This window comes from Sprattus sprattus (genome assembly GCF_963457725.1).
Source record: "Sprattus sprattus genome assembly, chromosome: 1".
NCBI lineage: Eukaryota > Metazoa > Chordata > Actinopteri > Clupeiformes > Clupeidae > Sprattus > Sprattus sprattus.
In genome coordinates, this window is record NC_137920.1 from 54,286,865 (window position 1) to 54,301,809 (window position 14,945).

Here is a 14,945-nt window from a genome sequence, read left to right on the forward strand (position 1 = left end):
GAGGTCAAGCAGGATGAGAGACCTGAAATGCCAAGATGATTTAGATGTTTACAAGTTCACAAGGTTTACGGGTGTTGTACTAATGGGTACAAGTTTTAATATGTTCCCTTTTAGTTTAAATCGTTATTCTGCCATAAATTAAATGATGGCAAATACATAATACATTATATACTATAATTGTAGCCTTGTATGCATACATATATAATAAGTACGATATGTGTAGTTAAATCCATGGTCTCTTTGATGCAATTAAGTTCATTTTTATGACAGAGCACTTGACATGAAATGAAACGCAATTAAATTTGAAATAAAAAAAAAATTCTGTTCCAAAAGTATTTCATACAATCACCAACTTACCTGAACATTTAATGAAAAGCCAAATGTCCAAGGTTATATAATAGGACAAATGTCCAAGGTCATATAATAGGTTACAATGTGCTAACCACCATTAGCACCTGTATAATCCCGGCCCGAGCACTGACCTTTTAACACTGTGCTTCTGAAGCCGTGAATCCATTGGCTAATGAGATTCTGAGATTCTGAGACAATTCTGCCTCCAAAATTGACACGAATAGGCATAGATGTCTATTCAAAAATAGTTATTTAAAAAAAAAAAAAACATGCAATGCAAACATAAAAAAATGATCAACATTAAAATAGACAAGGCTATGAAGACCTCGCTAAAAGGTGTGACCTAATGTATAGAGTTGAACAAAATGTACCTCATTCCAACAATACATTCAAGGGAATATCAGCTAGGGCAAATGGTTCTTTCCAACCTTGAGGTAATCTTAAATTATTTCCCAGTGGGCTAAACAGTCTGACTAAACAAACCTTTACGGAAAACACCACTGGTTTACTGAAACAATCAGAGACTTCAAAAGAGTTAGTGGTTGAGGGGTACACGGACAGGTAACCGTTTCTTTGCAGTTTATTTTTCCTCAATGATAAAGATTACTGCACAACCATGATTTATACAAATTCGCTCTGGCCTGATTAACGCATAGCACAGAGAAACAAATGGTTGAGTCAGAGTCAGACAGTGTGAGAAACAGTGAGGGAATTGCTAAAAAAAAAAAAGAAAAGAGAAGGACAGATAAAAAAGGTTTCTCCTCATGTTAATTTAATTAAGTTAATTGACCCAACGTGCTAAGTCCTGCTAATCAGCTTTCCAAATGTACACTGTGGGAGCCAGCTAGCAGGAGCATGGAACCTGTCCAAGGTGCATGTACCGCTGTCATACCATGGCACCTTCACCACCGCGGACACCGACAGATGGGCAGAGAGGATCACCTGATTCTGCCGGGAAGTTGTTGACTGAATCTGGTTGGATTTTTCCTTGAAATCGTGAGCTCTCTGGTCTGTTGGTGATGTGATCTCAAGCTTCTTGGATGAGTCAGACATATTTGGATGAGGTTGGACCCCATGGGCAGATGGGCATCAGGCATGTTTGGGCGAGGTTGGACCCCATGGGCAGACGGGCATCAGACATGTTTGGGTGAGGTTGGACCCCATGGGCAGATGAACCCAATGGGCATCTAAACCCCCCTTAAGTTGATCGGACTCAGGTGTTCATGGGTTCATGGGTTTAACAGTTATTGCTCAGCATTTATGATGGCCTCACACAACATCTTTAGATACTAGAAAGTCATGCTGCAAGTATCTTTTTCTTTGATGAATAATTGTTTAATGCTTTTTTTCTTACCCTTACCCACTTTTCCTTCCCCTTATCTCCCTTGCGTTCCATCCCTCTCCAACCTCTGACCTCCTGTAGTGATGGCTGGGGGATTGGTGGATTCTCTGGTGGCTTTGGGCTAGAGCCCCTAACAGTGTCCAGGGAAGAATCAGGGTGCTTGTCACCCTCCAGCCGGTTAAACTCTTTCCTCATCCCGGAGCCTCCCCTCACTCCCTCTGCCCTTCCATCTCCTATTTCTCCTTGTCTGTCAACAGCTGCAACCATAGGGAGCTGAATGGCAACCCAAACAGACTCTAGCCACATGTTCAGTCTCTCACACCATCCACGATGGCAACCAGAACACCCATTCAGAGAACAGAAGACACAGAGGCACCGAACCAAAACCAGATCTGGCAGACCGAAAGCAAAAGTGAAAGTGAATGCGAACAACTCCCATCCCATTGAAACCCAAACCACCATGGCGATCCGCAGCCACAGCTCTTGGAGCTCCTGGCTGCTGATGCCGCTGATAATGATCTCCTGCCTGCCCTGTGAAGCCTGGGGCACCACTTTCAAGATAGCCCTGGTGGGGCCTTGGACATGTGATCCCATGTACTCAAAAGCCCTGCCCGACCTGGCTGCCCGCATGGCCATGACCCGTATCAACAAGGACCCACATTTAAGCAAAGGCTACTGGTACGACTACGCACTGTTGAACGAAGACTGCCAGACATCGCGGGCAATAGCACGCTTCGCTGACCTGGAAGGTTCAGGGTCGGCCTTCCTGGGTCCGGCAAACCCCGGCTACTGCTTATCGGCTGCCCTAATGACAAAGAACTGGGATAAGGGGATCCTGTCGTGGGGGTGTCTAAAGCCGGGTATGAGCGAGGGGACGTACCCCGGCTTCCTGCGCCCGATGCCCCTCACGTCTCAGGTGCTCTTTTCAGTCCTGCGCTTCTTCAAGTGGGCGCACGTCAGCATCATCGCAGAGGAAACGGATCTGTGGGAGGCGACGGGGTATGAGCTGGCGTCATCCCTACGGGACCTGGGCCTGCCAGTGGGCACTGTGTCCATCATGGAGCTTGACCAGGACGGCCCTCGCAGGGCACTGCTGAAGATCAAAGAGTCAGATCACTCCAAAGGTATGTGTGTCTGAACAGAGACAAAAATACAGAACAGACACCAAAATAGAGAATGTTTGTTGTCGTGTATATGTCTTACTATACTCCGTCTGTACACAACATACGTTTAATTCTAATCTAAGGAAATGCAATGTTACCTCAAACAACAAGAGTTACAGCAGCGGGAAAATGTCTATGAAGTTCTCTCTTCTTTAACAACACTCATCAGATGGTCAAGGCACTGGAAATGTGTCTTATGTGTGTTTCTTTCCCTCTCTTTCTCTCTCTCTTCACCTAGTGATCATCATGTGCATGCATTCAGTACTGATCGGAGGGGATGCTCAGTACAAGCTGCTGACCACAGCGATGGACTTGAGGTTGATCGACCGGGGCTACATCTTCATCCCCTACGACACCCTGCTCTACTCTCTGCCCTATAAGAACGCAGAGTATCCCATCCTCAACGACGATGTCAAGCTGCGGCGCGCCTATGATGGAGTGCTCACCATCACCATGGACCAGGGAGAGAACAGCTTCTTTGAGGCCTTCAAAGAGGCCCAGACCAACAACGAGGTCAAGACTAGCACACCAGCAGAACAGGTGAGTTACAGTCAGTTCTGCAGGCATCAATACATATGAAAAGGTGAACAGGTGAGTTACAGTCAGTTCTGCAGGGATCAATACATATGACAGGGTGAACAGGTGAGTTACATTTAGTTCTGCAGGGATCAATACATATGACAGGGTGAACAGGTGAGTTACAGTCAGTACTGCAGGCATCAATACATATAGATATCAAACAGACTGTTTCAGACTGTGTCAGACCAGACAGTGATCTGCTACGTTTAGATTCTAACACTCCAATTAATCCATCTGCTACTAATTTCATGGATCTTAGAATTGATTACATGAAACCTGGTGGCAAAACTGTCTCTCTAATTGCAAATGAGAATTTATAAAGTATGGCCAATGTAATGCTTGCAACATCTCAGTTAAAGATTGAGGTTTTATGCAACAGATTGTGTTGAATAATGAATATTATACATTAATACTCTTTAATAAATATACAAATGATCTGAAAGGTCTGGTTTTGAAGAAGCGTGTTTTGGGGGTTGTGAGTTTCAGACTCCATCCCATTCAGCTGAAACTCTTTTCCCATCATCAGATTTCTCCTTTCTTCGGCACCATCTACAACATGCTCTACTACACCGCCATGGCAGCCGAGCAGCAGAGGGAAGCTACCGGGCGCTGGGTGTCGGGCACCGTGTTGTCGGAGGGTGAGGGTGGCTTTGAGTTCGACGGCTTCAACCAGCCCGTGTACGGTGGCACCGGGGGCGAAGGCATGCAGGTGAAGTACGTTGTGTTGGACACCGACGGCAAAAGCGGCAAGCTGCAGTCCACGCACATCCTGGAAGCATCGCACACCGCCGGCAAGTTTGGCGGGCTGAAGTCCCTGGGCCGCTCCATTCACTTTGCCGGGTCCACCCCCAGCAGCGACTCCAACTGCTGGTTCAGCCCCTACATCACCTGCACAGGAGGTAAGAGACATGACGAGGGATGTCTATGCGTGCGTGTTGCGTGTGTCTAGGGGTGAAAGGATTGACCGTAGTCTCTCTCCTTCTCCACCAGGTATCAGCGGAGCAACCGTTTTATTCCTGTTCCTCTTTCTGGTTGCTGTGGGAGGAGGAGTATTTGCCTATGTGAAGTAAGGCACAATAAAGACTCAAACCTGAAAGATTTTTTGAATATATTTTCAAAACATTTCTCTAAACCCATGTGTTGATTAGGAGACAAGTTAGGGTGTGTTTGTGTGTACTGCAGTGCATGTAGCTGACGTGATAAGTCCGCATGTTGTTGTTTTTACAGGAGAGGGGGTGGGTTTCCAGGCTTGGGTTTTGGTGGAGGCGGAGGAAACGGAAAGACAATTCTCAATCTGGACGACCTGGTCTTCATCAACACACGGCTCAGCCGAAGGGTCAGTGATTTCTCTCTCTGTCTTTACGCCTCCACCCAATCCCCATCAAAACATATCCACACAAAGCCTCAATGGCACACATAGCACACTACACACAAACACACTCCAACATAGCTCAAACACACATCAACACATTCACAGTATTCCATCTCCTCTCCATCTCCACTAACACGCATTATGAACTGATGAACACATCTCGAAATATCTCTCTGTGTCAGGTCCTCCTATCCTTTGTGTCATCATTTCTCTTTCTCTCCATGATCTCCTTACGTAGAACCTGAACCAGGACAGCATGGTGAAGAGTCAGCTGGATGTAAAGACTCCTCGTCACTCTGTATCTGGCCGAAGCTACATCACCTCAACCCCTGACAGCTCCAATGTAGCTGTTTTAGAGGTGGGCAAGTGTGTTCTTCCTGTGTGTGTGTGTGTGTGTGTGTGTGCGTGCGTGCGTGCGTGCGTGCGTGCGTGCGTGCGTGCGTGCGTGCATGCGTGTGTGTGTGTGTGTGTGTGTAATGGTGTAGCTGGAGATATAAGTAGGAGGATAGGTTTGGTTTCTTTACTTGAAATAAATAACCGATGCTGACAAACAACAGCACCAGCACTCTAGGTCTATTTCCTTGTTCGTCAGTAGATAAAGACAAAAACAATGTTACTCACACAAAAGCTGTCAGTAGAAATGTACAGGTAAAAATTGCTAAGTGAAGAAGAACTAGAATGCATTTTAATGTGTGAGATGTGTGGTGGGACCTTGACGCTTTGTCAAAGAAATAGAGAAATATTTTCCACCTGTTCACTCTGTACCGGAAAGAACATTGTTACAAACTTGTCAAAACTTTATTTTCTTGTTTCTTTCTAGGGTGACTGGGTGTGGTTGAAAAAATGCCCCAGTGTTGGACCAGTGTCTAGTGTTAGTGATAGTACTCTGAGTGTTTTTTCAAGGGTAAGTTCTGTGCATTTGTTGAGATGTTTGAGAATATTAATGATATAGAATTGATAGTGTCGTCATTAGCCTGAGCCTTCTTTTCCTGAGTTGCCCTCTGTTTCTGGTTTTAGTTTACGGACATTAGGCATGAGAACTTGAATCTATTCCTGGGGCTGTTCTTGGATTGTGGGATCTTTGGCATCGTAACAGAACACTGCACCAGGGGAAGCCTGGAAGACCTCATCAACAGTGAGGAGATGCGCCTGGACTGGATGTTCAAGTCCTCCTTACTGTTGGACCTTATCAGGGTAAGAAAGAGAGAGAGAGAGAAAGAGAGAGAGAGAGAGAGATAATTACAAGGAGACACAGCCTTTAGACAACCCGTCTCTTATCTTTCCTACCCCTTTCTTTCTCACACGCTGTTTTCATTTCAACAGGGGATGAAGTATCTGCACAACCATTGCATCATCCATGGACGGCTGAAGTCTCGGAACTGTGTTGTGGATGGGCGCTTTGTGCTAAAGGTGACAGACTACAGCTTCACAGAAATCCTCAGGGGCCAGAGCGTCACGCTGGACGAGGAGTCACCAGAGGGTGAGTAGGAGACCATCAGGGCAGATGGCTTAACATGGCATTTGCAGCTCCAGCGATGCCACCACAACATTGTGAATCTCAATCTGTTCGGGCAGTGACTGTACTCTGTAATGTGTTCCTACCAGCTCATCTGATAGAGTAAGGTGCCCAAAGAACCCAGGTCATGGGTTGAATCCCCATGTACTGCTAAATGACTTCAATATCAAATAGAACTTATACTGATTACTGATACTGGTTTACTGATAGCTCTCTTTGTCCATCTATTTGTTCTTACAGAGCAGTTGTGGACTGCACCAGAGATCTTGCGGGACCCCAGCTTGGCGTGCCCCGGGACGTACCCGGGAGATGTCTACAGCTTTGCCATCATCATGCAGGAGGTCATCTCCCGCTGCGCCCCCTTCTGCATGCTGGATATGCCTCCAAAAGGTAGGAGAAGATGGGAGAGGGACAAATATAGAAGAAAAGACAGAAATAACTGTGTGGACAATTTTCCAAGTGTTTTTTCCAAATGCATAATGGTATTGTGTTTGTGAAACCTCCCAAAATACTCCAATTATTGCAATTATTTTAGCAGAAGTAAAACAATCACCCAAATGAATGAATGAATCAAAGGATTTATGTCTGATGAACAGAGATTATAAGCAAGGTGAAGTCCCCCCCTCCACTGTGTCGGCCTGAGGTGTCTTTGGACGAGGCCCCCCTGGAGATCCTCCAGATCATGAAGCAGGCCTGGAGCGAGGAGCCAGAGAAGAGGCCAACGTTTGAGGAGATCTTCCGGCATGTAAGGGCTCCTTCCAATACCCCCTCCCATCCTCACTAGTTCGCCCTTCACATGACAATGGTTTACTTGCCAAAGTGCCATCCAATGACAGTGACTCATTGGCTCCCCCCTGCAGTTTAAGAGCGTGAGCAAAGGCAAGAAGACAAACATCATTGACTCTATGCTGCGCATGTTGGAGCAGTACTCCTCTAACCTGGAGGATCTGATCAGAGAGCGAACGGAAGAGCTGGAGGTGGAGAGACAGAAGACAGATTTACTCCTGGCTCAGATGTTGCCCAAGTGAGTCCCTCTCATTCACATCTCTGACATTAGCACTGATGATCATCAACAAATGATTCCACCGCTACCATCTATCTGTTTACCTTCCATCAGAACAAGTGCCACTCACCATTGTGTTTTTTGTCTTCTCTCTGCTTGTGTGTTCCCCTCTCTGCCTTCAGGTCTGTAGCCCAGGCCCTGAAGACAGGGAAGCCTGTGAAACCAGAGCACTTTGCCTGTGTGACGCTGTACTTCAGTGACATAGTGGGCTTCACCACCATCTCGGCCATTAGCGAGCCTATCGAGGTGGTCGACCTGCTCAATGACCTTTACACATGCTTTGATGCCATCATCGCCATGCACGATGTGTACAAGGTGACCGACCCTCATGAACCATGTGCAATGAATAGGGCGAGCTTTTACTGATCAAAGTAGTCTAGTAGTCTGTCAAATGCTAAAAGTATGGGTGTCATTTTGTCAATTAGAGGACTTTGATGTTCAAATGTATGTTTAGTGCCTTAAGACTTTTTCTTAGCGTGTTTTGGCTTATGTGTTTACACAGGTCGAAACCATTGGTGATGCCTACATGGTGGCATCAGGTGTACCCAACCGCAATGAAAACCGACATGCATCTGAAATGTGCAACATGTGTCTGGACATTCTACACAGTATTGGGACCTTCAAAATGAGACACATGCCTACTGTCAAGGTCAAGATTCGCATTGGCCTGCATTCAGGTAAGGCAGTTGTCTCAAACCTTCACATGGAGCTCAACATCCAATCAAATGACTGCTAAATGCTTAATAAGATCACTCTATACTTTAAACCCGCCACCAAACTGGCATAATTGCACTCCCATGAGTTATTTTTCAATATGCTGCTTTATTTAAAAAAATAAAGACAACAGTTGAAATGCATCAGTCTTTTTAAACAAAGCAGCATATCCAATAAGAAATGCAATTTTGTCAGGTCGATAGCAGGTTTAAAATAACATGCAGATTCTTGTTCGCAGTGTACTACCGAAACATTAGGGCACACAGAAAAGCTGAACAGCCTAGCCTGAACCAGATTACAGTAGAGAAAATCCTGGGAAAGTCCTTCCCTGTTCAAATCTTTAACGCAGGCGATTAGTACAAGTACAGATGACAGAGATTGCATCAAGTGACAAGTATGATTTAATTTTAGTGCATGGATTCTAACTCACTTCTATGACAACATTTTATTTTTACAACAATTTTCCATAACCCCTTATGACTCTTGGTGCGGGGTAGCCATTCCAAAAAGAAGTGAGATGTCAACCTAAAGCATATTCCAATCATCCTATTAGCCCGTCTTATTCAATTACAGGCAGCGGCCCCTTTTGTCCTAGTGTCTCATGGACGCTCAGCTCGGTCACATCAACCTATTTCTGACTTTCTTGCATAGACATATATTATTTACCTGTGTGATGAACACTCTCCATAATTTATATCCATACATCCCTTTAAATATTTATCTTTAACTTTACCCTAAGCTATAGTATTACTCACCGTTAACTTAGGCAATGGACATCTTTCTCGGGGTGAACAGACTTCTTTTCCAATAATAATAACAGATAAAGTAAAAGATACATTATAAACATGCTGGTTGTCATATTATGTTAAGGTGCACAATGGGGTTGAACTGAGGGGAATCTTTCAGACCTTGTTATGACGAGAAGACAATATTTAAAAAAAGCTATGTGTGTGTTGTTGTGTTTGTTAGGCCCTGTCGTCGCCGGAGTGGTAGGCCTCACTATGCCTAGGTACTGTCTATTCGGGGACACTGTCAACACAGCCTCTCGAATGGAATCCACATCGTTGCGTGAGTACAGAACCAAATCACACTCCATGTTTGTGCATATACTGCTTTAATGTATAGCCCCATAGATAAGGTTTTTTATTTTTATTCAAATGTAACTGATAAAACCTTAGCCTACTTTAATTTCAGAAAGATAACGCTTGACATAGAAATGATTCATCACATATTTTAATGAATGGATGAAGATAAATGGTTGTGATGTGGACATTCTGAAAATAAATAGCCTTCCATAAATGAATGTGAAATCTAAGTAGGTAATAGTTATTTCCAGCATTATTTCTGGGAAAGTCAATAGATAACTTTCATCTTAACATCTAAAATGGACTTTGGACATGCAAACTATTGTGATGTGGACATTTCAATATTTCTACTTTTTCAAGACAACTTCAGTCGAAAAGACTTTCAAACTGGAAAAATCAGTGAATGGTTTTAGCTAAATGTGACTGTTCTTTTTATTACAAAATAGTTTCTGACTGGACCTATATTGTGATATTTGATTAAAAACAAAACACACCATCTATCGTCTGTTATGGTCATTTAGAGGCCTTGTGTTGTGTAGTGGGGATGAGCTAATATGTGTATTTCTCAGGCTCTGAGTGCGTTCACAGTATGTACGTCCTTATGTGTGTCGTGTCTGCCTGCGTGCGTGTCGATGGAAAGTCAAGCATGCATGTGTCTGAGCGCATGGTAGCGAGAGGCTTAGAGAGCTTTAAGGTGAGCAGCGTTCAATAAGCCTTTAAGGCTATCAGCAGAATTAGTAAGACAACTCAAGGTTTAATGTCCAACGTCCTCCAAGACTTGGCCCTTCTCACCTCACCTCAGTCTAAAACGGCAATGAATAAAGATGTTGGACTGAATAGTTGTTTTTAAACAAATGTAAATGAGGCTACATTAATTTCTGACATAAACCAGGACATCATTTAAACTTGTCATCGTAAACAAATTGCATTAAAAAGGGTAAGAAAGAGCTTGTCTTCAACCTTTTAACAATTATGGGTTATTTGACTTTACATTGTTCTAACCCCACAGAAACCGAATCAGGGGTTTCAAACTAAAATTACCCGGGGACCGATGAGCGTCCAGTCTGGTCATTGGGGGGCCAGATTTTACGGTTAAGGCTGGGGTGGCCCTTTAAATCAATGGAACTTTTTTTTTTTTTTTTTTAAATCAATGGAACTTTGCGAGCCGGATAAAGTCACTTGGGCCTGAGTTTGAGACCCCTGCTATACATGTACCTTTAAGTTAACTTGAAACAACTTCCTGACACACAAGAGATTTGGAACATTGCCATCTAGTGTTGAGAATTTGTAATGACATAGCTTAACTCCTCATACATTCCGATTCTAAGTCTAGGGGGGTAAGGAGAGTAGCCTGGTGACACCAGCCTACGTATTTCCGCCTGAATTGATTTCAAGCTCATACTCAGTCTGGCCCAACCCCATTGACAATCGTCTCCAGAACTCAAAATTTTGCAGGACCAATCAGCGAACAGTTCAGAGCTGTGACGCAATACTCGCCTTGGAGGAAAAGACACGAAAAGCTATCGGAAAAGTTATCTCAACTCTCGAGAACATCAGAAAATTAAAAGGAGAACAAGAGTATTTTCTTGTAAGTTTTATGATTGGAAAGGACGTCGTAGCTCTTCTCCCAACTGGCTTTGGGAAGAGTTTAATCTACCGAATGCTTACTAAACGTTGCTGATTGGTTAAGGGAACTCCAATGATTTTAAACCTCAAGATAAGCACCCGCCGATCTCGGAAACCAAAATGCATTGGGTTGGCCCAGACTGAAAGACGGAATGAAATGGAGTCACAGGCTGGTAATGGCCAGGCTATAAGGAGAGGGCAATGGAGTGAGAAAGAGAGAGGGGGGGGGGGGGGGGGGGAGAGAGGGGAGACAGGGATATAGAGTGTGTGTGTGATTAATTTATTCAGTAATCAATGTTTGTTATATTAACCTATGTGTGAAGCTGGTTGAAATGGAACTTATCCTTGTCTTTGGTTTGTTTGTTTCCTTTCGTAATGTCACCTGTATAGCTTACAGAGTCCATGTCAATAGGAGCACAGTTGACCTCCTCTTGAGTTTGAAAATGGGCTTTAAAATAGAATCCAGAGGCTTGACAGAACTGAAGGTATGGCCAAAATATGCACAAGCACTTATTCACTCCTCCATCTTTCAACATCATCTCTCTCTCTCTCTCTCTCTCTCTCTCTCTCTCCCTCTGTCCTTTTGCTCCACTGACCCCATTTCCTCTGGTTTCTCATTCAGGGTAAAGGGGTGGAAGAGACATTCTGGTTGATGGGTAAAGAGAGTTTCACCAAGGCACTGCCCATACCTCCAGACCTTACCAACCCAGGGTAAGCTAAACATCCTTCAGGAATCAGCAATACTGTGCTCAGGAATACGTTTATGGGATGAAAGAGTCCTTTGTCCCCTCAAAGATCTATCTGGAATGCAGTTTAGCTCTGAAGAATGCTTAAATGTTCTGCTTGTTTCTGGCAAAGGGTCCTTTGTGTGTAACGGTTGCCGAAAGGAAGCTTCTATTTGAGTACTCCACATAAATGGAGTTCAAACACTGTTTGCTGTAAAACTAAATATTCTTAACATAATATAATAAACATAAAAATTCTAAAGGGGTCCTGAAACAGTTAAACAAAAGACCTCTTCTCAATGCGTAGATATGGAGTAAAAGATGCATCCTCCATTCATATCAGAAACATTTTCTGTGTGTGCATAAACTACTGTACACACTGCATCCTCAGCAGAACATCCTTTAATGCTCCTGTTTGTTTTTGTACATCCAGGGCTACTAACCTCGGCATCAGTCTAGACGAGCTTCCACCAGAAAGAAAGCAGAGGTTCCTGGACCGACAGAAGAAACAAACCTAAAATCCAGCTGGGTAATTTCTCTCTATCCACTTCCTTCTTTAACATTATGAAGTTGAAACATATACACCATCTAAAGCCAAGAAACAATCCAAATGTTCAAAGACACCCCACACTGACATCTGATTGGCCCAGAAAGAACACCTGCTTGAGCTCTTGTTGTGCTGTGCTTTCTCCAGGTGGTGGCGCCCTCCTTCCTGAAGTGACCGCTGCTGGGAAAGTAGGACAGAGGAGGCGCCTGGGAGTGAGGGGTTGATGGGGCTTTGCTGAAATGCCCCCGCTGCCCTGGCCCTTGACTGATCTTTTTCTTTCTCTTTCTTTCGACGCACAAAAACAGTCTAAGTCTACTGCAGACAACAACAGAATTACACCTGCAGTCGAGACAATAGAGGAAAGCATTGCACGGTCCAGCAATGTAACGTGATGAGACTGAAGAGCACGGACAGATGGGTTTCATAGAGATTACACAAAGACTTTTGAAATACAATCAACTACACTTTGCTTGAGACAAACTCCTTGCGGAGCAAGCGGAGAAACGAGAGGCATCTGGGTGCATATATTTTGTGATAAACACTGCATGCAGTTCTGGATACTCTCTAGGCATGACATAGATATATCCTCCATCAAATGACCCAAAAAGTGCTTTTATAGAAAACAACAAGGTTATAAAGTTAACATGTATAGGCTGCATTTAAAAATATATACTGAAATGTGTTTCAGTTGTAGTCTTAAAGGCTTACTAGTATCTTCAAATTAAATAGTAGAAATACTTAGTTGGTCTCGGACCAGCAATAGTCATTTTCTGCTCCCTCCTATTTCAGCCCTTAAAATGAACATTGACGAGATGAACCAATTGCGTCAATCTAACCATAATCCTAAACGCTTTTAAGTCCCAATACATGTGTACACAATTCCACAGAGGGCAGTGAAACATCGTTTGCATTGCAGTTGTTTGAATGCCAGATCCCTTTATGTGATGGCTAATTACATTGTCTATAGAGGTCAACTTGTCTGTGGACCACTACAAGACAACTCACACCTGATTACCTAAAAATGTTTGCATACATTTCACAATCATACATTATAAGACATTTGTGAAACTTTAAAACAAGTGTTATTTTTGTCCTGCCGAGAAAGGTCAATTGATGCAGTTTACTCTCACCTCTTGTTAATATTGTGTTAGCTGACCATGCTATAGATGGGTTTGTTTAATACATTTATGTACATGAACTTCATTTTTTTAAGAGCAAAAGGTTGGAAAACACATTTTTCTGTTACAATGGCAGAAAGATGTGAAGCATAGCTGCCACTAAACTGTGTAACTATACAATTCAACATTGTGTTGAAGTCTTTGATATCCTTGAGCTAAAGTTCCAGGTCTATCCTGTTGCACAGGGCACCATCAGCACAGCATAGGCATCTCAGGAGATTGTCCTGCTTGGACCTCATATACAAGGGCATTTTCTTGGATTGGTATTAACTACATCCCCGTTTAAAATTGTTGTGTCATTTCTGTGCTTGTGTAAATAAACATTTGGTTTAGTAAAAATGTGTGATTTTGCTTCCTTATTGATTATATCTACTAACAATAAAGGACCACAAACAATTAATAAATCATTGCAAAAACACCCACCGACATGGAATACGGAATACATATGAGCATTACACAGCCCTTATTCGTTCTAGTGAGAGATTCTTACTGATAAATAGCTTGAGTCAAGTGTTTCACCCATGGTCTGCTATCTCCTCTGCTCCCCACCCCCACACCAAGCAGTATGCCATTGAAATGCTCCGCAAAACATTACAGAAGGTTAATACTTAGTTGATACTGATCTTCTGATCTTGACAATGGGTCTCGTCCTATTCAATTCTGGATCTTTCAGATCAGAGCCAGATAGATCCAAGTGTTGGCTCCCAACTGGGTCCCACCACAGCCTGTCAAGCGTCCATACTGTACATTCTCACAGAAACTGCCCCAATGTATTTTTTTTCTCCATGAACTTACATCCATCACCCCAAACCACCTGTTCTGCTATATAGCTCTCTGGTTTTAGTCTGTGACCGTTTCCCAGCTATGTTTGTTAGACCCATGCTCATGTGTCGAATGGATGCTGAATTTGGGGTTTCAGTTTTTAACTGGTGTCACCTTTAAAGGCACCCAGTGCAACTTTATAGGCTTGAGACTCAAAAAATAAACATTCAATTTCTAGTCTTTTTTACACGTAGTAAGTTTCAATAACTCCATGCCATTACATATCGACATTCAAGGAGCAAAGATGAGACGTTGTTGTGTGGTGAGAACTGATAGAAAATCGTACACAACAACAATCGCCGGTGGGGAGAGGCCATTTTTCCATTGACTGGAATCCTGCTTTATTTATTGGTGGCACCAATAAATAAAGATTTGGGGAAAAAATGGCGGCGATTGTTGTTGTTTACGATTTTATATCAGTTCTCACCACACAACGACGTCTCATCTTTGCTCCTTGAATGTCGATATGTAATGGTATGGAGTTATTGAAACTTACTACGTGTAAAAAAGACTAGAAATTGAATGTTTATTTTTAAGCCTCGAAAGTTGCACTGGGTGCCTTTATGTGCTCAGCCCACCTTCATTCTCAAATGGTTGGTTGCTGTTTACTAGGTAAGTATATGGCAATGTCGAGGTAAAATGTATTAAAATAATGCAATAAAAACAAACTAATTCAGAAGTGGTATAATATGTCACCAACCATGATGTTTTAAATGGTGGACTGAACCATGGACTCAATCCAAAGGATGTACCCACCCCTCCTCCAAAGGCAAGTCGCAAGTGGATTATGTGTGAGGAAACATTGGATGTATTTGGGTGATGTCACTGGGGGGATGTTCAATCGGTTTATGGGGTAAATGTA

The 14,945-nt window shown here is 43.3% G+C and overlaps 1 protein-coding gene across 1 annotated transcript; it reads left to right on the forward strand.

Moving 5' to 3' along the window:
• Window positions 1–1,970: 1,970 nt before the first annotated feature.
• gucy2d (guanylate cyclase 2D, retinal) lies at window positions 1,971–12,054 on the forward strand (the record flags this gene model as incomplete). The annotated part of the gene is made up of 18 exons (XM_080845457.1): window positions 1,971–2,817; window positions 3,095–3,396; window positions 3,962–4,334; window positions 4,426–4,501; window positions 4,666–4,771; window positions 5,046–5,165; window positions 5,628–5,711; window positions 5,825–6,001; window positions 6,131–6,287; window positions 6,564–6,713; window positions 6,920–7,068; window positions 7,184–7,347; window positions 7,509–7,701; window positions 7,889–8,063; window positions 9,070–9,168; window positions 11,202–11,296; window positions 11,434–11,522; window positions 11,970–12,054. The coding sequence occupies 18 exons, from the start codon at window positions 1,971–1,973 to the stop codon at window positions 12,052–12,054; spliced, it is 3,441 nt and encodes a 1,146-aa protein (XP_080701583.1).
• Between the last annotated feature and the right edge of the window lie 2,891 nt (window positions 12,055–14,945).